General features: G+C 43.7%; 1 protein-coding gene and 1 long non-coding RNA gene across 3 annotated transcripts in view; one reads left to right on the forward strand and one right to left on the reverse strand.

The window, feature by feature from the left end:
• LOC310666504 lies at positions 1–4,049 on the forward strand. The gene is made up of 2 exons (XR_014505934.1): positions 1–1,708; positions 2,514–4,049. It is a non-coding gene; the product is annotated as an uncharacterized lncRNA (long non-coding RNA).
• Positions 2,740–25,854, reverse strand: part of LOC310666401 (acyl-CoA (8-3)-desaturase-like) — a 27,173-nt gene continuing 4,058 nt past the window's right edge. Inside the window, exons 2-14 of one of the 2 annotated variants that reach the window (XM_083417132.1) lie at positions 23,364–23,474; positions 21,103–21,300; positions 20,180–20,281; positions 19,904–20,032; positions 13,632–13,692; positions 13,329–13,405; positions 11,561–11,658; positions 9,929–10,025; positions 8,445–8,524; positions 7,484–7,609; positions 4,962–6,145; positions 4,787–4,898; positions 2,740–4,544 (exon numbers count right to left, since the gene is read on the reverse strand). In XM_083417132.1, the coding sequence (XP_083273258.1) occupies positions 6,094–6,145; positions 7,484–7,609; positions 8,445–8,524; positions 9,929–10,025; positions 11,561–11,658; positions 13,329–13,405; positions 13,632–13,692; positions 19,904–20,032; positions 20,180–20,281; positions 21,103–21,300; positions 23,364–23,474 (1,131 nt within the window). In that variant the 3' untranslated portion in view covers positions 2,740–4,544; positions 4,787–4,898; positions 4,962–6,093. Of the gene's footprint in view, positions 4,545–4,786; positions 6,146–7,483; positions 7,610–8,444; positions 8,525–9,928; positions 10,026–11,560; positions 11,659–13,328; positions 13,406–13,631; positions 13,693–19,903; positions 20,033–20,179; positions 20,282–21,102; positions 21,301–23,363; positions 23,475–25,854 lie in introns of both variants that reach the window. The other variant, XM_083417131.1, reaches the window with a different exon arrangement.

The raw sequence follows: 25,854 nt of genomic DNA on the forward strand, positions 1-25,854 counted from the left end.
ATATGGTCAGAGCCTGGATGGGAGAGGGCTTGGAATCTCTATGTACCCTGTTTTTTGTTAAATGGTAGAAAGATTGAAATATACAAATAAATGTCGATGCTGCGGAGGACATTTATTCAGCACTGTCCCCTTTGCATTCTGTTGGAGAACGGTTCAACTTTGGGACTTGGATGGTTTGAGCATGATGTTGATATATAAATAAATAGCAGCAACAGCATTCTTATAGTTAATTTCAAGATTTCAAAGTGGAAGGTTCCTGCAGCTGTTCCTCTAAGGAAATATGTAGACATCTTTTGCCTCAGCTAGAGTAGCAGTTAGGGACATGGGTGGTGCTGTGGTCTAAACCACTGAGCCTAGGGCTTGCCGATCAGAAGGTCGGCGGTTCGAATCCCCGCAACGGGGTGAGCTCCCGTTGCTCGGTCCCTGCTCCTGCCAACCTAGCAGTTCGAAAGCACATCAAAGTGCAAGTAGATAAATAGGTACCGCTCTGGTGGGAAGGTAAACGGCGTTTCCGTGCGCTGCTCTGGTTTGCCAGAAGCGACTTCGTCATGCTGTCCACATGACCCGGAAAAACTGTCTGCGGAGAAACGCCTGCTGCCTCAGCCAGTAAAGCGAGATGAGTGCCGCAACCCCAGAGTCATTCACGACTGGACTTAACTGTCAGGGGTCCTTTACCTTTCAGAGGAGCAGTTGACTAAGACAACTCTTCTTGCAGAGAAATCTTGGGGCTATTTTATGCTACATCCATACTCAGTATTATCAAATGTATTGCACTGCACACCCATCCTCTTAAATTTGCAATTGATTTGTGTTACACCTAATCATCATCTAGCAGAATACATCACTCTGTGTTGCAACAGCAGCCCAAGAGTGTGGGAAAAGAAAATCATCTGTGGGTTTGAGAAACTATGGCACTCCCCACCCACCCATACACATCAGGCTTTATATCTCTGGACTTATCTTATCTTATGCCCCAGGGTGTTGCCTGGAGCATGTGCTTTGTTGCAAACGGTATGTTTTCTGTAGGCTGGCACAAGTGAAAGATACCTGCCTCTTGACCAATCTCCACCACATATACCATCAGGGACACCATAAATCCCTTCCCACATGCATAGCTCTGCATGTGTCAGGAGCAAGTCAGCAATAAATCACATGGTGTCCATGACCTCTTTTTGGACACGTATTTATTAGGAAAACAATGCACTTCAGTGTGTCCAGTCAGGTGACATGCAATTTTATATTAGATTTTATTCCTTTATCAGATTATCCTACAATTGGGAAAATCAAAATTTAGTGGAGGGAAACTGCAGGCTGCCACTAAGATGAGGAGGGTGTTGTGTGGACACCCCAACAAACAAAGGCACTAGCAGCTTCAAATCCACATGAAACTCGAGTGGGATGGGATTCAACTAAGTTGCTGCATGCGTGCAATAAGGTCTGCTCATACAATAGGGCTTTCCTCTCTCTCTTCCCCCCATGTGTGACCCCTAAATCTGCTCTAGGCAGTTGGGGGGGGACCACAGAACAGTTTCAAGGAGTGCACAGGGGTAGAAGGGGAAAAGTCCCATTGCATCAGCAGACCTTGTTCCCCGTGTGCATACCTCACTTAGTGATATGTTGAATTCCAGTTCCGCCCATGGTATCATGCCATTCCAAATGTGAACATCAGAAAATACTGCTTTCCAAACTTCTCAGAGAGCCTGCTCAGGTCATAGAATCATAGAATCATAGAACTGTAGAGTTGGAAGGGACCCTGAGGATCATCTAGTCCAACCCCCTGCAATGCAGGAATATGCAGCTGGTCCATACAGGGATCGAACCTGCAACCTTGGTGTTATCAGCACCATGGTCTAACCAACTGGGATGCAGCCTGAATGGAATGGCTGAAGGCAGATTGACTCTCAGCAAAAGGGATGAAATAGACTTGCTTCACTTGTTAGCACTTTTCTCAGCAGTTCCTTCATTGTCTGCTTTACAGATTGATTTCAACTTCAATTAGCATTGTCGGATTGTAAGCTGACAGGGGAATGTTGGAAATTAGACATGTTGATGACAGTGGGGATGCTGGCTGCAAGGAAAAGCAGCTGGATTCTATATTTAGATGGATGCAAGTTGGATCAGCACCACTTTGGTGAATTGACTGAATCTACCCTGTTTAACTCCTGCCAACCAAGCAGTTCGAAAGCACGTCAAAGTGCAAGTAGATAAATAGGTACCGCTTCAGCAGGAAGGTAAACGGCATTTCCCTGCGCTGCTCTGGTTTGCCAGAAGCGGCTTAGTCATGCTGGCCACATGACCCAGAAGCTGTACGCCGGCTCCCTCGGCTAATAAAGCAAGATGAGCGCCGCAACCCCAGAGTCGGCCACGACTGGACCTAATGGTCAGGGGTCCCTTTATCTTTACCCTGTTTAACACAGCTATAAAGTGGGGAAAGGGTTTTGGGTGGAAGCAAAGAAAAGAGTGAACTACTTTAATTCCTCCCCCCCTTCACTAATATTTAGGTTCAGGGCTAGGGCACACAGGAGGACTGGTGGCAAAACCATCCACAGAAAGGAGCCTTTTCTTGCTAGTGATGCATGTATGTCTGCCAAAGGATCATGGCCAGGAGACACAATCGCCCTACCTCCTCACACACTCAATGAACATATGTGTTTGTTGGGGAGCAGGGTGTATGGTATGAAGCAAGAGAAGAAGGAAAATGAACAGAATGGTGGAAAAGATAAAAGGATGCACACACTGTTTGCTTAACCTACTCTTATTTATTCAACACTCACATTATGGTTTCTTTTCTTTTTTTTTTTTTTTACAGTATGATTATCCCCATCAAAAAATTCACACGCAAGAGAATGTCCAGAGTTTTCACCCATGGGGGAGACAAACACTCCTCTGCCTCCAGCCTTTCCATCCTCTCTTAATAATAAGCGCAGGGGTAGTGGTGTCTTTTATCCTATGCCACAACCCTGCAAAGGGCACTTCTATAATAAGCAGGGCCAAACTAGACAAGGCAGCAGAGATATGCCTCTTAAAAACTGACAAATAGCAGCCAACTACCTGAAAAGTTAATACATGTGCTGTTTTCCCACTGAATTAAGCCATTCAAGTTGCTTTTATTGCCCCTTTATGGGTGCAGCGTGTGCACATTTACCTTTTCTCTAATGGCAAATGGCAACTGGAGTGAAGGGTGGATCCCCATTTAGATTTTGGGCACAAACACCTGCAGCTCCTATTTGTCAAAATTTAAAGAAACTGATGATCCAGTCCTGGTTCTCCACCACCACATCTAGTTTGGTGTCATTGGCAGTTTTTGGCAGATGGCAACATGTGCAATCAGGAAAGGTTTACAGGAAGGAAGGAAGGAAGGAAGGAAGGAAGGAAGGAAGGAAGGAAGGAAGGAAGCCATCACATGCTGCTTATATAAAATCAGCAGATAGTGAAGACTGGAAGAAGAAAGGTTGGCATCAACTCACGGAAGGAAAGAATAGAGGTTGAGAAAAGAAAGATGCTTCAATTTAGGGCTTCATTTTCAAAGGAACATAATGCCAGGAGCAACTCCACATGTCTAATTTGGCAGATGTGCTTTTCGTGTTCTACAGATTCTTTCAAATGGCAACATAAGGCTATGGTGGCAATCCAAGGCAGCATGCTTTTTCTCCAAAAGCATTCCTAAGAGGCACATTATACAAGAAAGAACCAGAGGCGATATACTGGCTTGTTTTGAAGGCTGCATCACCCTTCCCTCTGGGCTGGAATGTTAATGCTTTAAAGCTTATCAGTGGATGGCAACTCCTCTCTAGAGCTATGGGTCTTGTCTCAAAGCACCAGGCATTCATATGGAAAGCTAATACCCAGTCGCTGGGAGGTTTGGCAACTCCATTCTAACAGATTTTCATTATGAATGGATTTCTGGTCTACTTCTCAGCTTAGGTCCCTCTCTCCTAATCATTGCTATGCATATAAACCCAGGGCTTTTTTTCCAGCCAGAACTCACTGGAACTCAGTTCTGGCACTTCTCAGGTGGCTGCCATTGCCATTATAAGAAAACAAGGGAGGCAGTCATGGTGAGTTCTGGCATCTCTTTTTCTAGAAAAATAGCACTGTGTAAACCCAATCATTGAACTGCAAGGCAAAACCCATTTTGTGGGGAGATGCATTTCCATATGGTCTCTCCTTTGGAGAATCGAAGTCTCACTTTATTATTTCTTATTATTTTTTATTTATTCTATTTATATCCCACCCTTCCTCCTGGAGAAGCCCAAGGCAGCAACTTGGGTCTGAACCTTCCTACTCTCTGCCTTTGGAACAGGAAGAACAGAATGATCCAGCAGATGCATCTCTTAGCTGTTAGAGAAAGTTGATAACACACAAATTGTCTGGGGGGGACCAATGTCACCATGAAGTGCCATTTGTTTTCAGTAGCCAAAATGCCCCAAGGCTATGCTTCCCAGTTTCACCATAAGGGAAGAATAATCTGTGTGAATAAGAAGCCATGAAGGAATTACAGACACCTCATGGTGACTTTCCCCCCATAAAAACTAATTGTACAACTAAGAGAGCCAGTGTGGTATAGTGGTTAAGAGCGGTAGACTCGTAATCTGGGGAACCAGGTTCGCGTCTCCGCTCCTCCACATGCAGCTGCTGGGTGACCTTGGGCTAGTCACACTTCTCTGAAATCTCTCAGCCCCACTCACCTCACAGAGTGTTTGTTGTGGGGGAGGAAGGGAAAGGAGAATGTTAGCTGCTTTGAGACTCCTTCAGGTAGTGATAAAGCGGGATATCAAATTCAAACTCTAATCAGAAACCAGGTGAAATAAGCATGAGAAAATTCAAACCCTTCTTCCCCTCATTCTCAATTGCAGCGGTTCTCAACCTGTGGGTCCCCAGATGTTGTTGGACTACAACTCCCATCATCCCTGAGCTCTGGTCTTGCTAGCTAGGGGTGATGGGAGTTGCAGTTCAACAACATCTGGGGACCCACAGGTTGAGAAAGGCTGATTTAGAGACAAGGAAAGACTATGAAAACTTTGAGAAGGCCTGCTCTGGACTTGTGCTTTAGTTGCTGTCACCCCCTCTGTTGTAGCAGCAAACACCCCAGAGGTTTAGCCCTATTTGTAGAACAGAATTAGTCAAATCAGGTATGTGATCTAGAAACAGCCCTTAGCAACTGAGCAATACAGAAAGAGTGCAGTTCCAGTTGTGTGAAAGTATTTACTATTTGTTCTCGAGGCATATCAGTAGCTAAGCTGAGAGACTTGGGCATCTTCATACTCCCAATTTGCCTCTGGAAGTTTGAGCAATAGCCAGACCAGACATTCATTATCCCCCTTTCAAAATATGGCCCTGTGGAGCGGTAGTAGTGCCACGTCTGTAATTAAGGCACTTTTTTGTCTTTGTGAAAAGTACACCCAGGAATGTCTTGGACTCCTGAGCTCAGAAAGCCTAGCCCAGACTGCTTTCTGTAGTTAAGATAGGCTGGCCATTCTCTAGCCTGGCCCTGGAATGTGTGCCTGTATCAGTATTTGGCTGCTCTCTTCTCACAATCACCTGCACAGCAGTTTGGCATCTATTGACTTTTCTAATCCTGGCTATGCCTCATTTCCCAACTTCAAGCTTTCGTGTCCTAATCTTTCTACCAACAGCTCCTCAGATCCTGCATTTTCTTCTCCTTCCCTAGGCCTTCTCCTCTCCACCTCGCTCATCAGACTACATCCACATCCTCGGTCCTTGTTTACTCTAGGAGGGAGCCAGGCAAGCTCAACCCCAGGGCGACAGAAGCCTTAAGAGATCCCTAAGTAAGATTTCCCTTCTACATACAAAGCAAGTGAAATGGCGGCAAAGAAATGAGCATCGTTTCCTGGTCCTGAAGAATTCTCCCTGGTGAACGTGCACATCTGGAAAGGTTGCAGTATCTTCAAGAGCAGAAAGGAGGAGCGTGAGGTGCATGAGTGAAGAGGAAGGAACAAGACTTCTTGAAACATCATACTCAGTCCCAGCATTCAGCTCAGCCAGCTGCCCGCGGTTGATTAAGCCAGGCCTCTGCTCTCTTCAAGATGCCAATGGCAGGAGGCAGCAAGGGTGAGAGATGTCAGCTGCTTCTTACTGATGCAAGTACGCATCGAGCCAGAGCTCTCCTGAATCCTTCAGAGAACTGGAACGAGGATAAAAAGGGTCAAGTCAGGAAACATGAAGAAACAAACCAGAAAAAGAGATTTGATATTGAGCCAGGAATTCTCAGGGCACTATAGTCATTGAGTGAGCATGTTACGATAAGGAAAAACCCGTAATAGAGCAGCAAGTGGGGGGGGGGTGTGGCATTAAAAGCACAAGGAAGGATGCAGCGCCCTCTCATGGAGAGAGCCACAGGGCTGGTTCACACATGCAGGCTCACCACCTGATTGCTGCAGCAAATGCTGTACGAATGAGCCATTCCAGGTGAGACAGGACAGAACTGTCAAGTCATCTCAGAGCAGTTATTTTCAGTGGGCTCAGTCTGCACACTTTGTCTGCAAGTTTTGAGGAGCCAAGCAGTCAAGAGATGCAGTAGGTATGTGTGAACTAACCCACAGAGCTCAGAATCCACAAATGCTTGTTTCGACTTTGCCACCATGCTCTTGCAAAAGCTCAGGCAAACTATTTTCACTAGCTATTATTATTATTATTATTATTATTATTATTATTATTATTATTGAATTGACTATTAGCTTTTTTATTAAAAGTAAACTCAAAGAGACTTAAACTATGTACATAAATTAACATTAATATCAACAGCCTTCCCAATTAGCTTTCCACCTACTCTGTGCTCATTCATTGAAGGCTGTCCATTTTTCTGGGATGTGCATATTCTACAGACCTCCTTGCATAAAGCGTAGGAGTTATTCTCTAATCATGCACTAATCTCTGTGTTGTTGTTTCTAAGCCTTATGATCAGATAGGAATATTTGAAGGGGGAGAGCCAAAACACGGGCAGTGCCAACATTTTCAAACTTCCCCAACCTGCGTTCAAGGTGCTTTTTAACAACGGCATTAGATTCCAGTGGTTTCCAGTATCTATTTCTATTGGCTATTTCTGGCAGAGGCTGATGGGAGTCTTCTGCTGGGCCACACGTTTCCCATCCCTGACTTATGTGTGTGCATCTACTTTGCATAAACTTGGCTCAGAAATGTTCCAATTCCTTCAGTTTTGATGTGTTTTTAGGAGGAGAGCAAGCAGAATGTATGCAGCCCTGATTATGATTTCTAGAGCAATTAAGAGAGTGCTGAAAACTCTGAACGTTAACAAATATTGTTTCCTCGGAGCATTCTTCCCAGTTCGCATTATTGGAAGCAACGGCTGGAGGCTAGAGGTCCCATATTATCCCCCCCTTCCCTTTTCTTTTTGTGCCCTCTCACAAGATGTCGGTCTGATGCCTCTCCCCCCGCAGGGGAGCTGTCCTTCCTCCTGGAATTTGAAGGGGGTGCTGGTGCTTTCACATTCACTGATACTTACTGTACAATGTCTGCAAAGGCTGTGAGCAGAGGCTTGGACTGGTACTCGATGCCGTGCTTTGCGCATAGGGACTTCACCAAGGGGGTCACCTTGTGGAAGTTGTGCCGAGGCATGGTGGGGAAAAGGCTGTGGAGAGAGGGAGAGAGGCAGCTGCCAGGTCTCATGGCTTCCTCAGAGCTCTAGAGAGCCTTCTTCTTCCTCCCAAAATCTCATTAGTGTGTGCAATACTTCTTTGTGAAGCTTGCCCACGCCAAATAATCACTTACAACATTAATGATTTCATCTGTAAACAACTGTTGCAGAGGGCCTTATCCTAAAATTCTAATCATAGCATTGGGTCCTCTTGCATTGCCAGCTTAAGCTTATCATGTCCTGGGTGCCTCCCTGGTCCAAGGCTGTTTTCACACAGGAATTCAACTTCGTAATATCCCTTGTCCAGCTCTGCTTCCTCATTACAGTGGTACCTCAGGTTACAAACGCTACAGGTTACAAACTCCCCTAACCCGGAAGTAGTACTTCAGCTTACCCCAGGATGAAAACAGAAATCGCGTGGTGGCGGTGCGGTAGCAGTGGGAGGCCCCATCAGCTAAAGTGGTACCTCAGGTCAAGAATGTTTTCGGGTTAAGAACGGATCTCCAGAATGAATTAAGTTTGTAACCTGAGGTACCATTGTATAACCAAAAGCCTACCCACATGATGCTTCAGCAGCAGCACGTGAAGCCCCTACAAGCTCAGTTGTCCACATGACTGAATCACACCTATACCATAAAGGACTCCAGGCTCTTGAACTGTTAGGTTTCTTATGAGGCCTCCATCCCCTTCAACCCCCTACAAGGCCATTTACTACTACAGCATGAAATAAGCCTCTCAGGGAAATAGATCCCATTCTTTTTCTAGGTTTCATATTAGTTGATATCCTCAAGACACCTTCCAACTGGTGAAAAAAGAAGAATATACTCACTGGTGCTCAATTTGGAAGTTGAGATGCCCACTGAACCAGTCGTTGAACAGGGACTGGTCTACGTTGCATGTTGCCTGGAGCTGGAGAGAGAGAGAATATATTTAAAAAGGCACCACATGAGGATATTCATGTTTCAGTTCTAGCTAGGCACCCCAATGAACAGTGGCATACCCTCATCTCCCCATCCTAGTCCTTAGAATAAGAACAACAATAATAAATAGATGGACCTAACAACTGGGAGCAGTTTACCTATGAGATCGCCTTGCCCCACATGGGCCCGCTTGCAAAAAACTTCAACACCTCATATACCATATTTTTTGCTCTATAAGACGCACTTTCCCCCTCCTAAAAAGTAAGAGGGAATGGAGCGAATGCAGGCTGCACAGCTATCCCTGAAGCCAGGAGAGGCAGAGGGATTGGTGCGCACCGATCCCTCTCGCTCTCCTGGCTTCAGGGACAGCCACGCAAAGCCTCAGGAGCGCTCCTCCCGCTGCGCTCAGGAGGCTTTCCGTTCTCCTGGCTTCAGGGATAGCCGCACGAACCCTCTTCAGGGCAATGGGAGGAACGCTCCCCCTGCCCTGAAGAGGCTTGGCACGGCTATCCCAGAAGCCAGAACAGTAAGCGGGATCACTGCTTTCGCTGAGCAACGATCCCTCTTGCTGTTCTGACTTCGCTTCGCTGGAGAGGCGCTGCGCAGCTTTCCCTCTCTGCGCAGCACCTCTTCAGCAAAGCAGGAGGAGAAACGGAAGGAGCTCTGTTTCTCCTCCCGCTTTACTGAAGAGGCGCTGCGCAGAGAGGGAAAGCTGCGCAGCGCCTCTTCAGTAAAGCGGGAGGAGAAACAGAGCCCCTTCCGTTTCTCCTCCTGCTTTGCTGGAGAGGCGCTGCGCAGAGAGGGAGAGAATATTTTTTTTCTTGTTCTCCTCCTCTAAAACTAGGTGCATCTTATGGTCGGGTGCGTCTTATAGAGCGAAAAATACGGTGCCTTCCCAGTTCCCATGTCAACCACAGAGGGTCAGAACAGAGAGTAACACCATTATTGCCTGACTTCTGGGGCCCAAATGTGGAGCATGTGAGCAGCCACCCCACCCACCCATGACAAAATCCCATGTTCAAAATAATGAATGCAGTGAGAGCGGTAGGAAGGATGGATTAGGATTTCACTGGACATGGGACTCAACCTGATGGGGCCTTCAAGCAGCAATAATTGATGGAAGTTCCATGTGTTTACACAAGAGGTATAAAAGTTCTGGGTCAAGAAGACACTTGCAAGCATTCATGTTATTCCTTTTCTAATCTTCTTTTACTCCCACAGTCTGTCCTCTTTCACCCCAACCCATTATTAGTATTCCACAATTAGTTCTTACATGCAGTTACACCCAACCCTTCCGGGCACTCAATTATACTTCAGCTCCTAAGATGATAGACACCTCCAGTATAAGTCTCATATTCATGATCATAACTGCTGGGATCGTTGTGCACATTACCTGGGTTGAAAGCCAGTCGACATTCTTGTCATAATCAATGTTCATTGGGATGTGGTTCATTTGTGTCACCCAGACAAACCAGTGACTCTCTATAAATCTGCACAAAGCACAGAAGTAAATTATTGTGTTTCCATCCAACCAAACCCACACAACCTATTGATAAGATAAGATACACTTTATTTGCATTAGCCAACAGCCATAGCAACATACAAATAAAATATATACAAATAAAAAAGACAGCAATGGGTAAAAAGGGCAATCAAATGGCCAAGATTATCATTCAGATAGTGGCCCTTAATCTCACTGTACCCTCAATAAACCTAGCAACCTTTGCTGTTGTCTGATCATTTTGAGCTGATAAAAGAAAGAACAATGTGGCCTCAGATGGGTGGCCTGGGATGGTAAGAAAGAGTGGGTTAATGAACTCATTCCTCAGATCTTTATAAAGAGGACAGGACAGAAGAACATGAGCCACTGTTTCCAGATTACCATCTCCACAGGGGCAGAGTGTTTCTCAGTTGGAATCTTTTGGTATCTGCCCTCAAGTGCGTCAGAGGGCATCACATCCAATCTGGCCAGTGTGAAGGCACGTCTGTATTTTGGGATAGTTAATTTATACAAATATGGTGCCAGGGAATCAAACTGAGAAGGGGAAAAAAAGGCATACCAAGGACAGAATTTCTTTATAACGGCCAGATAATGTTCTGTTGCTCTAAGTCCTTCAGACGCTGTCCAATTAGCCTTTTTGCTTTAATAAAGCCTATCATGAGAAGCTGATGTGGGTGGAGTCCACAGGATAGGAGTTTTTGGTGCACAATTTTAAACCACACACTTTTATGGGGGTCTTGTGTCAATAAGGGCAGCAGACCGGGTGGATTTAAATTTAGACGGAGCCAATAATTAAGAGTTCTTTGCCAGGACCGAGCTTCTGGAGATGGAAGACTTGCCTCTGTATTGAACCTATTGAAAAGCACCAATACTTGACTGAAACAACAACACACACACACACCTTGAAGGGGAGTAGAGAGCCGCAATCCAAACAATATCAAAACCACACCAAGCAAAGGAAAACTAATCAGGTGAGAAAAGATGTATAGGAAGGGTGAAGATTAAAACTATATAGTTTTCTCTTAGCAAGAAAGGGGTTTTGTTGCTGTTGTTTTAGAATGTATGTTCAACATTTTAGTTGATACAAATCAGCAAATCTTAAACCACATTTATGGCTGGTGTGTGGCAGTAGGGTCCATTCTTCTGGTGCAAGCTTGTGAGTGCAATCTAACTGACTGTGAGAGCGGGCACTGGGAGGGGTGGCTACTTCACGTTAGTATTGCAGGAACAAAATACCTGCTGCTATGGTGGGCAGAGGGACGTGGACAGGTAGAGCCCAGACTGCTGTGACCCTGGGGAAGGTTCAATGCATCTGTGCATGCAGAAACACAGTGTGCATGCGTGTGTGCGCGCACACCATGAGGCCCTTCTCAATGCATGGCTCAATATCCTGGAAACGTTCTGTTTCTTGACCATGCCAGAATGTGGCGCTGCAGTGCAAACAAAGATCTTTGACTTGCAGAGACTATATGGTAATCCCACATAACCAGTAATAGTGAGGGTATGGATCCAAATAAAACTCACCTGAGCAGAAAGAAGAGACCAAGGAGACCCTTCAGTTCCAGTAGATAGGAGTAAGTCAAAAAGAAACGGATGTAGAAAGTCACCATCCAGGCCAGATCCTGTTGCAAAGGAAAGGATGAATGCTCTGCAGAAGGCCATGTCATAGTGCTGCAGACCTCCCCCACCAATTTGCTCATGTAGGGCAACAGTCTCAGAGGCCACCTATGCAGTTTCCTATCACTAAACCTGTGCTCGCCCCCAGTCTGATATATTGAAAAGGTAACAGCCCAGATATCTCCCAAAGCTATTTTAAGTGTCCACATGCTTAAACTTGCCTCGGTCAAGAAGTTTCTTATACGCATTCCTGTTATCCCTCATCTAATCTTTCATTCCCCACATCCTGCCCTCTTTCTGCCCATCCAATTCAGAGTGTTGAATTTGACCTATAAAGCCTTAAATGGCTCAGGACCCAAATACCTCAAGCATTGCCTCTCCCCATACAAACTGACCTAGGCCCCTGCGATCATCATCTAAGGCTTCATGTGTCTCCTCCGTGAGAGGTCCAAAGTGTGGCAACGTGAGAATGGGCCTTTTGTGCAGTGGCTCCCCACTTGTGGAATGTTCTCCCTGGGGAGGTTTGCCTGGTGCCTTCATTACATATCTTTAGGCAACAGGCGAAAATGTTCCTTTCCAACTAGGCCTTTGGGTTTTGTTTTGTGCTATTATTTTATGAATTTTGTGTTTTTATGTTGTAAACTGCCTGGTGATCTTCAGATGAAGTGTGGTAAATAAATTTAATAAATGATAATAGCAATAGTAATAAAGTGTAAGTTTAGAAAGTGCCAGCTTAGCCAGGCTTAAAGCAGGTCATACACTTTGGCTCCCAGAGGATCCTAACTATTTCCCCTTAATTTATATTTATTTATTTATTTATTTAGGCATTTCTATACTACCCAACGAACTGTGTCCTTTGGACAATTCAACACTTCTTTGCCAATTCCCTGATACCATTGCCCACACTGTATGATTGTGCAAACCACACCTCTGATTTGCTCACCCTTGTGATAACTACTGCTATAATAGGTTTTAATAGGGCTGGATTTCAAGGGCACCCATCTCTGTGATCAGGTCATATCCATTTATATAAATCTGTAACCTGGAGCTGAAAAGGGGCACTGCATCTCAGGAACTGAACCATAACTCTTGAAGAGGTCACCCTGTTGCGAAATTGCAGTTCTTCAGCTCTAATGTAGCAATTAAGCCTTGACTGTCTGAGGTTAAACTTTAACTGGAAAAAACCTAGCGGCAAACTAATTTAGAAAGAGGAAAAACCTAAACTGAGAACGGCCCAGTGTAGAGGAAATGTTAGCATAAACACTGGAGAGTAGCTTTAAGTCTTCAGTTCCAGTTCATTTATTTTTTAAAGAATGAAAGTGCAGTATTGCAGCCCCAGCGACAAAGAGGCTAGGAAAACAGAAAGCAGGTAAGCTAAGCAACTTGTGTGAGTTTAGCGACATGGCTATGTGCTAAAGATCTCCCTTCTCTCCCTTCTCTACAGCAAGTTTACAAACCAAATCCATAGTTTTGCCTTCTTCTTTTTCAGACTGAAAGACAATATATTTTTTTGGAAACAGGGAAGCCAAGTATGGGTGTGAGAGATATGTAGAGTCCTACAGAGTGTCCCATTGACAAACGTCTGGTGCAAAGAGCTCCTAGCTCTCATGGAACAAGCCTGTTCCGTTGATGCCAGGGCAGCTGATCTGGGGAAGCTGGGCTCAGGCATACTCACCGCCCATTGTTTGCGCTGGACAACAAAGTAGAAGATGTACCACTGCAGGTAGAAAGGCACCAGAGCTGGTGGTCCAACTAGGGAAGAATTCAGAGAAACATTCTTAGTTGGCTCAAAAGAAATGAGTGGCCCATCTTCTCCACACAAACCTACTCAGCTCATATTCTCTAGGTGCCCCCAGAAACAGGCAGACATACGGCCTCTAGTACTGGACATAGCACACAGCCTTGCCGTCCATAAATTTGGCTAAAACCATTTCTGATGCTGTCCAAAAAGCCATTGCAGAAAAGAAATTATACTCACGGATAAAGAAGTATTTATGCTGGTGATTATAAGGCATGTACTTCTTTTTCTTTACACCAAGCTGTAAGAGGGAGAAAATGGTCACAAAAAGTGCTATAGATGGATGAATCAGTTTACAGTGGTACCTCTGGTTGCGAACAGGATCCATTCCGGAGGCCCGTTCGCAACTGAAAAGAACGCAACCCGTGTCTGCGCACGTGCAGGTCGCAATTTGCCGCTTCTGCGCATGACGTCATTTTGCGCGTCTGCGCATTCGTGAGCGGCAAAACTCGGAAGTAGCCCTTTCCAGTACTTCTGGGTCCCCATGGGACGCAACCTGAAAACGCACAACCTGAAGCAAACGTAACATGAGGTATGACTGTATTTCCACTTTCCATTTTTGCATGATTTCATCCCTGTCTGTTCCATTTCTGCATTTCTCTAGTCTTTTCAAATACACAAAAAATACATGCAAACCCTTATTTGAATATGCATTTCTAAATATATTTTCTCTCAAAAAACATGTTAACTTATGTTGATTATTATTTTTTTAGCTGAGAGCTATGCTCAAACATTTGGGAAGGGCTCAAGCTGGCGAAAAACAAAGCTCTGTTCCACATATTAATCCAGGAGGGGCAACAGAATCCGCAGATCTCTAAATTGTCAAGCATCCTTATTCCAAGTCAAACCACATTATCAGTAAATACCAGAACCCCTCTTCCCAATACATTTGTACTTTGGAAGTAGAAACCGAATCCATTCTGGAAGTCCGTTTGACTTCCAAAACATTCGGAAACCAAAGCGCGGCTTCTGATTGGCTGCAGGAAGCTCCTGCAGCCAATTGGAAGCCACGACAAACATTCAGCTTCCAAAATAGCTCGCAAACCGGAGCCAAAACGTTTGAGAACTAAGCTGTTCAAAAACCAAGGTACGACTATATGCTAATTTTGTGCGTGCACTGAGCTTTTTATATGGGAAAGGACTGAAACATTCAATCTCTCACCTATAGTTTGAAGTGATACAAGGGAAGGGACCTTGCTCAGTAGTAAAGTGAGCAAAATGGTCAATTACTGGCATTTCCCAGCCAGGGTTGGAAAAGCCTCCTGTTTGAAATCCTGGAGAACTGCTGCCCATCAGAGTAGGTAATTGTGAGTCAGATCTGGTCTAGCTCAGTATGCGATGTTTTCCTTTGCAAGTTCAATATAGATTACATGAGTCAGCGGATGATAGGCTTCCAAAATGGGACTGCGCCACTTTTCCCAACCCTGGAGGCTCTGCCGAGAGTCAGACTGGCTAATTGCTTGCTCTTCATTGGCCCGATTCCTCAAGTCTTTCTAACTAACTGCCACAGTCTGGCAACCTTATCAATGGCTGAGCCCTTGCTGTGCCTGCCCAGCAGCTCCACCTGCTGCTCACTCCAAACCTTTCTGCATTCAACCCTGTTTGCAATTTCTGTCCACCTCCAACCAAAAGCACAAGAGCATCAGGCTCTGTTCTCTTTGCAACATCCCCCTTTGCATTTTCAAACCTGGCCCTTGGGCTCCCTCCTCACCACTCACTCCTTCTTCCCCAGTTTCTTCACCCAGCCTGTGCAAGCTCCCACTCCCTCACTGCTGCTGCTGCTGCTTGTCATTACTAGGAATATTCATGATTCACCTCAGAAGGCACTTGTAGGGAACAACTAAATAAGGAGAAGAATGCATTGTACACTGAAGTAGCTACAAAAATGGATAAGGTCAAGATGGAGTGAATCAGGATAGACCAAAAGCAATTTAACCAACAGGAATTAATTCCATACTGATGAAACAAACACTTGGGTCCTGACCGCCCAGAACCAGGGCCAGTGCTGCCAATAGGCCAACTAGGCCATCGCCTAGGGCACAGACCTGAGATGGGTGCAGTACTGACCTTTTAATACAGATTAGTTTTTGTTATTTCTTATAAATTTCTGATAGCATTTTATTTTTGTTTTCTACTTTGTACATAGTTTCTCAAAGCTCAAACTTACAGAAACTTACACGGGCTCAACAACATTGCAAAAGAGACTAGTTGGCTTGGCAACTATATGACTTGAAAACATGAGACTTATGGTTTTGTTACATATGATTTTATTTTGGAGTTGTCTGTTTATTTTGGAGTTGTCTGTTGTAAAGAATGTATGTTGTGTGAATAAAGTAATAACGGATTTGAGAAAGGAAAAGGGGGGGAAAGAACATGCTCAAGCTGCAGCACTTGACCTGAAGTGACAACATTTGCAAAGGAAAAGGCACGCAAAGGGAGATTTTGATGTGCCCAAAATTGAAACTTTGAAAAGACTTGCATTTTTAACATCACAATTCACAAGACTATTCCAAATGATTGGTGTGCTAAAACATTTTCTTTTGTATTTGAGAAAGATAATCAAGGATTGTTGTATTACTTATTCCTGCAATTTAAAATACCGTAAGTTTAGCAGTTTCAAGTTTTGCCCTTTTCATTTTTTCTACAATACATCTGTGGTTTTTTTTAAAATGGAAGTTAACCATTGGTGGGTGCAAAATAGCCTGGCACCAGCACTGTCCAGAAATATATATGCTGTGGATCTGTGAAACAGGTGGCGTCCCAAAAGGGCAAATATAGTGCAAACATATCATTGAGAGGCCAGACCAGAAGGAAAAGGAGGAGAGAGAGCTTGTATATTACAAAGGCCAGATTTACTTATTGTTATGGTAAGAATGATGACTGACTGTTACTTTGTCAGGCAAATTTCTAGAAAACAGTGCAGTCTCTACTGCTGATTTTTTAAAAATGGGATATAATGATTAGGAGCTCCTGGTAGCAGAGGATCTCTCTGTTTTTAAACTGAGATGCCCACCAGAGTTTGTAAAGGGTATATTTGTTCATGGAAGTGAAAGACAAGCCGACAGACAGCAGTGGCAGGTGTATAAAACATGCCTGAAGGAGGCCCCCAGCCCGCTCACAGGTATGATCAGTGGAAACAGTTAGTCCTGGCAAGCATTAACCACTCTCAATTCCAACCTGATAATTGCCACCTGCCCAGATTTTAACTTGTCTGAATTAATTTTAAGATGTATTTTAATTCATTGGTGTCTGTTTTTATGCATATTGTGTTGTTTTTATGATGTTAGCTGCTCTGAGCCAGGTGGCAGGAGAAGAAGGGGAAGTTCCACTGAACACACAGAAGTCTGTTACATGAACAGAACTGCAGTGTTGGATACAGTCCTTAATCCCCAGGGCTCCCTCATCAAAGTCAATTAACACAGCAGTGCAGGCCGTAGAACTTTCTGCTGTTCTGTAGAGAGGGGAATGCATAATAACATTGGTTGTTGTTAGAGTAAGACACATACTGGAAATAAGGTGATTGCTAGCAACCAGCATACTTTGCTGTGAAGTTTCTTTCTTTGGCAAGCAAGCAAGTTTAATGGATGAAAGGAATGTCTCAGACAAAGGGAGCCTTTTGAAATACTACCATGTACCTAAGTACCGTAATCAAAGCAACATGGGCTTGAATGGAGCTACTGTGAATAGAGATTTAGGTGAATTCTTTCATGAATAATCTAACCACTAACAAAACAGGAATTTTTTTAATAGGGGCTTTTTTTGGTCAAGGGGAAGTAAAAGGAAATGATGAATAAGCCACTTAAGATAAAAAATTATGAGACTATGTCAACAATCCTATTTATATTTATTCCCCTAGAGAAACAGTAAAAATCCTGAGATAGAAATGTCATATTAGGATTCACAGCTGACAGCCTGCCAAGCAGCAAATATGTTTTAATGTTGGAGAGGAAAAGGGAGCTGCTATCACACACTGGTGTCAGGGGAGACTGTAAGAGTCCTCTAGTAATACAGAATGTGGACATTGAAAAGGGCATAAGAAGTCTGTCACTGAGAGATGAATGGGTGGACATTCCATTGCCACTTATTGGTGTACTGAACCATCAGTCTACCAGGCTACAGTTTTGATTGGGAGAGGAGTTGGTTGCAGTGAATAAAAAGCCACACTTATATATCAGAGAATATTAAAAAGAGAAAGTTTGGGGTCAAGGGGATTTGTCAAGAAGAAGCTGAAGCAAAGCTGGACTGGAAAATCTGAAAGGGGTCAAAGGGGACAGCAGAGGGACAACTTAGCTCAGACTGTGCAAAGGATGGCAAAAGAATTTGTGTAGGTAGAAACTCATGAGGAAAGACCTGGAAGAAGAGGAAGACTTCTGAAGTGGCACGTCAAGAGAGTCGGTGTATGTTTGATATAAGAAGGTGAGCTCAAGAAGCTGTGATGTCTTCAGAGAGTGTCAGCTTGTAAACCTCTTCTGTTCTGAACCTTTGTCAGTCTGGTCCTGACCAGAAGAAAGGTTTCGGTTCAATAACATCCAAACAAAACAGTGAGTTCGAACTGTGTACAAGTTAACAGAAGGCAGGGATAGGAAATCTGTAGCCCTCCAAATGTTGTTGGACTCCAACTCCCATTATCCCAGATTATTGGCCAAGTTCGCTGGGGGTGATGGAAGTTGCAGAGGAGGGGGCAGGCAATTTAAACGAAGTTAGCCCTGTTAATTAGGGAAGCAACCTAGTTCAAGATTTCCAACTTCCTAGATTATAGTATCAATTAAACAAATACTGAACAAGGCCTATTTGAATATAGTCCAACTATTAATACTTGTCCTAAGTTTTTTTAAAAATGAATAAGTTTTAGTACATTGGTTCAATTTATGTCTCAAGCCTAAAACCTATCCCAGCTATGAGGAAAAGAAAGGAAAATACAGTATGTATGTTTTTACCAGGAATGTTAAGTAGAAGATAAGGAACAAAATGAACAAGCTGGGTTATAACATGTGATACTACATTTTTATAAATAGTTAAAACTTCCCAAGGAGTTAAATAGTGTTTTGATTCAAAAGGCTCCTCACAGCACAGGTTGTATTGTTTCTATTATTGTATTGCAGATTTCATACAAAAAAGAAGGATTCTTTAAACAAGAGATCCACGAATTATCAGATTTCTCAGGACTTTTGTTTACTTGAAACCAGCTGCGGAGGATTTCAGTTTTGACTTGAACAGAACTGGTGGGAGGCAGCATGTGCTTAAACCTTCCTCTTCGTGTTATTTCCCCAGTCTAACCCAATCGTGCAACCCAAAGTTGTGGTTAAACTCTGGAGGCGGGGAGAGAGAAATAAAGGATGTTACAGGTACCCCAAATCAGAGCTGCAATACTTGCATCCTAGAAATAGTAGAGCAGAGCTTTCCAAACTATTCATGTTGGTGACACCCTTTTTTTAGACATGCATCATCTTGCAACACAAGATGAACTAGCAAACTGGAGGTTAAACTAACCCTTTTCCAGCCCCAGGAGCAGCGCAGGGAGTAGTCGTGCAACACGGCTACACACTGAAGCTGACACACTAGCATTTTGTGACAGTTTGGAAAGCTCTGCAGTAGAGTTATGCAATGGACAATGTATCATGTACTCTTCAAAATGTATCAGCCAGATACTGATTGCTATTGCTTCCATTAGATTTGTAAAAGTATTTATATTGACATTTTATTTCACTAAGGGCTTCCTACCAGTAAAATAACAGAGAATTGTGTTTGGCATGAGTTCGGTTTTAAGTGGCAGATGATTTTCAAAATTTTGCCCAGCATAGGTTATTATGAAAAATCTTACCTGCTCTACTTTTATTTTTAAAATACTCCCAAAAGCCACTATTCAAATGAAATTGAGTAGAAACTTCTGAATCATAACAAGGGGGTCAAATAAAAGTCAGTCAACCTTTCAAATTGCAATAACACTTAACCAGGATTAACATATTTGCTCAAGGCTTAGCAGAATCTCTTCTGCCTCAAGTCCAGAACTTGTTTCCCAATGCAGAAACAAATATATACTTCTGAGTCAATATACTTAGAAACAGGCCATAAATCTGGTAATGATTGCAAAACTGTGAACCTTTCAAAACAATATAATGCTAGAGCATGCATATTGTTGTTGTTTAGTCGTGTCCGACTCTTCGTGACCCCAAGGACCAGAGGACGCCAGGCACTCCTGTCTTCAAGAGCATGCATATAACTTCTTTAAAAATACGTAAAGGAATGTCACTTTGGCTGTGGAATATAAACTATAAACTTATTCTAATCTCTCCCTAACATTTGGACCTCATTCTGCCTCGATTCAATTAAATTTAAGCAGGGAATCTGCCTTACCCAGGCCTTTCCCACAGTACCAAAAAATGCACAGAGACGCCTATCTAATTTCAATGCTTCCCATTCCCCTGCCATTTCCAAAATATTCCAAGACTCACCTCTACAGAGAGTTTCTTTCCCAGTGCAAAAAGCAAAGGATGCATATTGAGATCAGGGTCCTTGCGGAAACAGTTAGGTTTAGCATGGTGCTGGAAATGCCAGTGATTCCACCAGCTAGCTGGTGCCCCCTGAAGAGAGAAATAAATAAGAGGTCTAAACTAGAATCTTTATACTCTGCCCCAAATAAAGGACACAGCAAAGTCTCAGCCAAAGGGGTTCTGTCATTTATTACCACTGGAGTGATGCTAAGCAACAACCCCAGCTCCATTACTCACCTTCAGGTGTCCAATCACAAATTTGTGAACCCAGTGGTTCCACTTAGATTTGCCAAAGACCGAAAGGTGTCCCAAATCATGCTGCAGCCAGCCAGCTTGCGCCTGGAAAACATCAGTACAAACACAATGCCACAATGACTGAAGTTTGTCAATGAAGTGAAAAGCAAAGGCTGGGAGAGGTTTAGGACAATATGGAGAGAAAGTGCCGTTAATATGCATATGAACTGACCCAGACTCTGTGTGACGATCATCAGAGGCCTCTTACACAAGACGTCTGGAGGTTGGCAACACGAGAACGGGCCTTCTCTGTGATGGCTCCCAGTTTGTGGAATGCACTCCCCAGGGAGGCTCACCTGGTGCCTTCATGACATATATTTAGGTGCCAGGCTAAAACATCTCTCTATAACCAGGCATTTGGTTGATTAACATTCTATGACCCTTTAAATGTGTTTGTGGGAGGGGGGGGGGATAATTGGTTTGTTTTTGTTTTGTTTTTTGTCTTCTCATTTTTTGTTTTTATGTTGTGAACTACCCTGTGATCTTCAGCTGAAGGGCACTAAACATTTTCTTAAAACAACAACAATATGCATAGACTTCGTTGTGACTGGAGACGAAGGCAGAGGAATTAATCTAAAAGCTTGATGGAGTGATTTCAAAGAAGAGAGTGAGATAGCATCCCCAAGGTGCTTTAAGGAGTTCCTGGCTTAAGCAGAGTGTGGGTGAGTGGAAAGAATTGTTTGAGGGTAGGAAACCTTTGGGCAGCCATGGGTGGTAAGCTGGAGAAGCAATAGTTACAAGAAGCCAGGAGGAAAATAGGCACTTTCTAAAAGTATCTTGCCTCCTCTTGTGCAGCCTCATGTAGCCAATCCTACCCCCCCCACCTGTCCTGTTCATTGCCCTGTTGTATTTGATCTGTGGGTTACCTGTACAGTGCCAAGCAGCAATCCAGAGAAGAGGAAAGGCACCAAGGATGGTCCAAAGTACCAGAGGTTGAGCCAAGCTGCCACATCCAGCAGCAAGATGTGCATGAGGTACAGGAAGAAAAAGAGGCGGTTGGGATCCAGAAGTCCCATCTTCTCAACGGTAGCACGGAGCTCACGGAAATCATCTACATGCAGTTTCTGTGAAGAGAGACCACATTGCAGTTTTCTGTCCCCAGAAAGGGGACCTCGTCCAACCTCCTACAGAGAGCATGCTGAAGTCCAGCTTTTCTACCTCTAGAACCATCCCAGGTGAGCCTATTGTTAGAACCTAGATAGTCTCACAATTCATTTTAAAATACACACATAAACAGTTGTAAACAAAAAGGCTTTGAAAGGTCAATGTAGTATAGATTCTGTATACTTTTTCTAAAAATCATAATACAGTAGGGTACTGGTGCTGAACCATTGTTCTGATGGCCATTCAGTATTCAGCATATTATATTCTCACACTTAACGACCATGTTAAAAACCAGTTCTTAACAACAAAAGATATCGAGGCAGAACCTCAAAACTGTGGTATAGAAAACTTTAGTAAAGCATATGAAATGCACCACGTGTTTCAAGATACATGTTCTTCGAAGTCAAAGGAATACAATGAAGTATGATACTTCATGCAGTGAGACATGGTGCTTTTTAAAATTATGCCCAAATAAGGTATCAAGTTCTATTTCTTTTCCCGTGAAGAAGGTATGTTCTAAAAAATTGTTACATATCTCTGGACATTTCGTACTTCTTATTATAATTTCTTAAACTGTATTTCATTACCATTTTGATAGTAGTAGCTTTGCCACTAGTGTTTCTTTTTCTTTCTTGTGTTCTGGCAGTGTCCTCATCTTTCTTCAACTGAAAACTAGTTCTTGCCTCTCTCACCCCCAAATAGATCCTTTTTCTGTATCTCTTGTTTTGATAGGCCACCCAGATACCTTTCCACTGGCTTCACTGATCTTGCTTGACTTCAAACCCATGGGCTGTATTCAATGAGACAGTTGCACATGCACAACTATGTGACTTCCACATTCCCCCCAATACCATCCTTAAATCTGTTCCAGAGGGATGGAGGATCTCCCGGAACAGATTTAGAAGACATACATAGGGAGGAAATGGGGAGAATAGTCTATTGCACAAGGAGAAATTCGCCTGTTCTAGATGGGGTTGCCCTCACCTCAGCAGAGTCAGTGTGTAACTTGAGAGCACTCATGGATTCTAAGGAGTGCTAATTCACAGATGCAGCTGGTTCACCAGCTATGATTGTTTCTGGATCAGGGTAGCCTGGCCACTCTTACCCATGGATTACTGTAATGCGGTCAATGTGGATCAAAAACTACAGCTAGTGTAGAATGCTGCAGCCTGGCTGCTATACAGCAATCATAGACAGAATCATATAACATCAGTGCTTAAGGGAATTCACAGCCTTCTTACATACTGGTGGTACCACCAATGGTTATTGCCTCTTTGGTGGCAACATGTGGCAGGGTCTCCTCTGTGGTGGCACTACAACCATGAGACATTATCCCATTGCAGATACCATTGGTTCCCTCTTTCAGTTCCATCTGATGACACGTATTTTTATAAGGGGGCAAACTGAGACTTTAAAGCTATATATAATATATGGAGTTCTAGTGACTGACCATCAGTCTCACCAGTCCAACATGTCCTATGATGTTTTAATATTTTAAGTATTTTTAATATCATGTAAGGTTCTAGATATTGTAGTATAAAAGGTAAAGGTAAAGGTACCCCTGCCCATACGGGCCAGTCTTGACAGACTCTAGGGTTGTGCGCCCATCTCACTCAAGGAGGCCGGGGGCCAGCGCTGTCCGGATACACTTCCAGGTCACGTGGCCAGCGTGACATCGCTGCTCTGGCGAGCCAGAGCCGCACACGGAAACGCCGTTTACCTTCCCGCTAGTAAGCGGTCCCTATTTATCTACTTGCACCCGAGAGTGCTTTCGAACTGCTAGGTTGGCAGACGCTGGGACCGAACAACGGGAGCGCACCCCGCCGCGGGGATTTGAACCGCCGACCTTTCGATCGGCAAGCCCTAGGCGCTGAGGCTTTAACCCACAGCGCCACCCGCGTCCCTATATTGTAGTATACCAACCTGCAATTATTAGATGGGTGGTCTCAAAATAAATCACCACCACCAAGAATAATAGTAATGATATTACTACATCTTTTTCTTTTTTTAAAAGGAAACTTACATTTTTGCTGGGTTCAAAGCTGGGCTGATCTGCTGCAAGCTCCCCAATGAGCAAGGGCTTCATGTACTTTCTTACTAGAGTCTTGTCCAGGTGGAATGCTGTGAAGGGATCCTGAAAAACCACAGTGGAATGAAGTGAGTAAACTAGTAGTGCTTCAAGAAGGGAGAATTTAAATATTTAAAAAATGTCAAGAAATAGGCATGATGCTATTGGCATCCCTAGGTCAATGTGGGGAAATCTAGCTAGTGAAGCTTGCTGGTCCCATTCTGCACTTCCTAAAATATACTTTCCAATCCAAAATGGCCACATTGTTCCATTAACTTTTTCCTTGAATTAGTAAAGTGTTTCAGTGTGGGAATATCTCATCATTTCCTCTAGAGGCCTTCCAGTTGTTGCTGAACTCTAATTATCAGCCCAGTCATGACAGGAGTTGTAGTCCAACATCTGGAAGGCCACAAGTTCCCCATCCCTGCTCTAAACAGAGACCTGTCAGTCATATCCTGACTATTTTCTCTTATCCAAATAATGTTCTTTTGTCTCCTCTTCCAAAAAGCCTCTTTCACCTTCTGACTTGAGTTTCTCTAAAGGCTGCAGCTACACATTCTGGCACATGTGGCATTGGCACAGATAGTGATGGTCCTTCGACTGATTTCTAGCCAGGACACTGGTTTCCTTGTTCCTGTGCTTTTATTTTTATTTGAGGCATTTGTTCCCAAGAATTTCTGAAGGGCTTCAAGAAGACAACTAAAAGTCCTGGGTAACAGTTATTCCTTCTGGTCACTAGGTGCCGCTCTGGAAATGTGTTTGCATTTATAAACCAGACACTTACCTTTGCCTCCCTGAGAACTGCATTTACAGCTTTCTGCTTTCAAACAATGCCCACATCATTCCCAAGGCATTTAAGATTTTGTATTTGTGGGGTAGGTGAAAAAGAAGATATTCCCCATTATATACTCCATTGTCAGCTCTATCAAAACCCCAGAGATATATTTTTGGAACAGATGTTGGCACCGCTACAGGGACAGAACCCTGAAGTGAAAACATGTTGGCTATTATCTGACTGCGACCCGCTTGTCACATATGAAACAGCCTTATTTGCAAAAGCCCCTAAAATGTATCTGTGCTGGCTACATAAAAGACAATTCTGTAGATTGTGCAGGGATTCATTAATTTGATTTAATGTAAATGGATGTATATTTCTGGATCTCTTTTAATAGGTTTGATTTGATTTGCTGGACCTGTAACTGGATTTTTGATGGCTTTTAGTCAAATACAATAAATGACTGATTGATGTCTGCCAACCATTCATTCAGTCCCTGAGTGTTATAAACAGGACAAAGCTGGTGACAGGGTTGTGTAGAAATACCAGCAAATAACCCTTATGTTTTATAAGAACGTGTGAATTTTCCTGGCTGTTATTGAAAGGCCTCCCAACCCCAATCTAATATTGATTCAGATACATATAAGAAGGCAGAGCAAAACTTCTGCAACCTCACATTCCTCTCCATGTGCTATTTAGCTTGTCTGTATAACAAGGCGCCAGCCCTACCATAAGGCAGAGTGAGGCAGCCACCTCAGGCAGCAAATGCTGAGGAGTAGGGAGTAGGTAAAGCTGTGTGTACCACATGGCCTGCCCTGTGTCACCTAAACAAGCCTGTGCTCTCAAGTCAGTGTGATAATTAGGTGCACAACCTGACCAAGGAGCCCTAGGTGGCGTATAGTTTTCCATTCCCCTCACAGCAATCCACTGAGTTTCAGGCTGAGTAAGAATTTGAACACTGGTCTGACACACTACCCCCCACACCGCCATGTCCAGGGAAGGCGTGTGCTTCCCCCCAAAGAAACAGGTTTGTAGACAGGGGGTACTCCAGGCTTCTAACATCCCCCTTTTGAGGTAAAAGTGCTTACAGGGGTGGACTTTGGTCTTTCAAATTTCAGCAGTGCCATGTACAAGGCCAAAATTAAGCACCCCACCCGCCTCTCGCCTTCCGTTCTGCTCAATTCACTATGTCATAGTTGTGACACCCTGTGGCGCTCACTAGGCTCAGTGCCAGTTGGGGAGAACAGGTCACACTGCCCTAAATCTGCCTCAAATGCTCAAGAGGGTCTTTTTAGTTCAGCTGAAAGCACTATTGGAGGAAACAGATTATCTGGACCCATTCCAGTCTGTGCTCAGGCCTGGGTTTGATGCATAATCCACTTTTCTTTATAGCATGTTTTAAACATGTTTTAAGCTGTTTTATTATTATTGTCATGTCTGCTGCCCTGGGCTCCTTTGGCAGGAAGGGCAGGATATAAATTGAATAAATAGTAACAACAACAACATATTTATATCACACTGACATAGTGTCAGTCACTCTTCTGTTCAAGTGGTGTGAGGACCTCAGGAAAGAAGCTGGTTTCTTCTTGTCTAATATAATGCCTCTGCTGTTGACACCCCTCAGACCGAAAATGTCCCCTTTCTAAAAAATCTCTGTATTGGCTTTTATTC

The sequence above is a fragment of the Podarcis tiliguerta genome (genome assembly GCF_965153285.1).
Source record: "Podarcis tiliguerta genome assembly, chromosome: 1".
Lineage (NCBI taxonomy): Eukaryota > Metazoa > Chordata > Lepidosauria > Squamata > Lacertidae > Podarcis > Podarcis tiliguerta.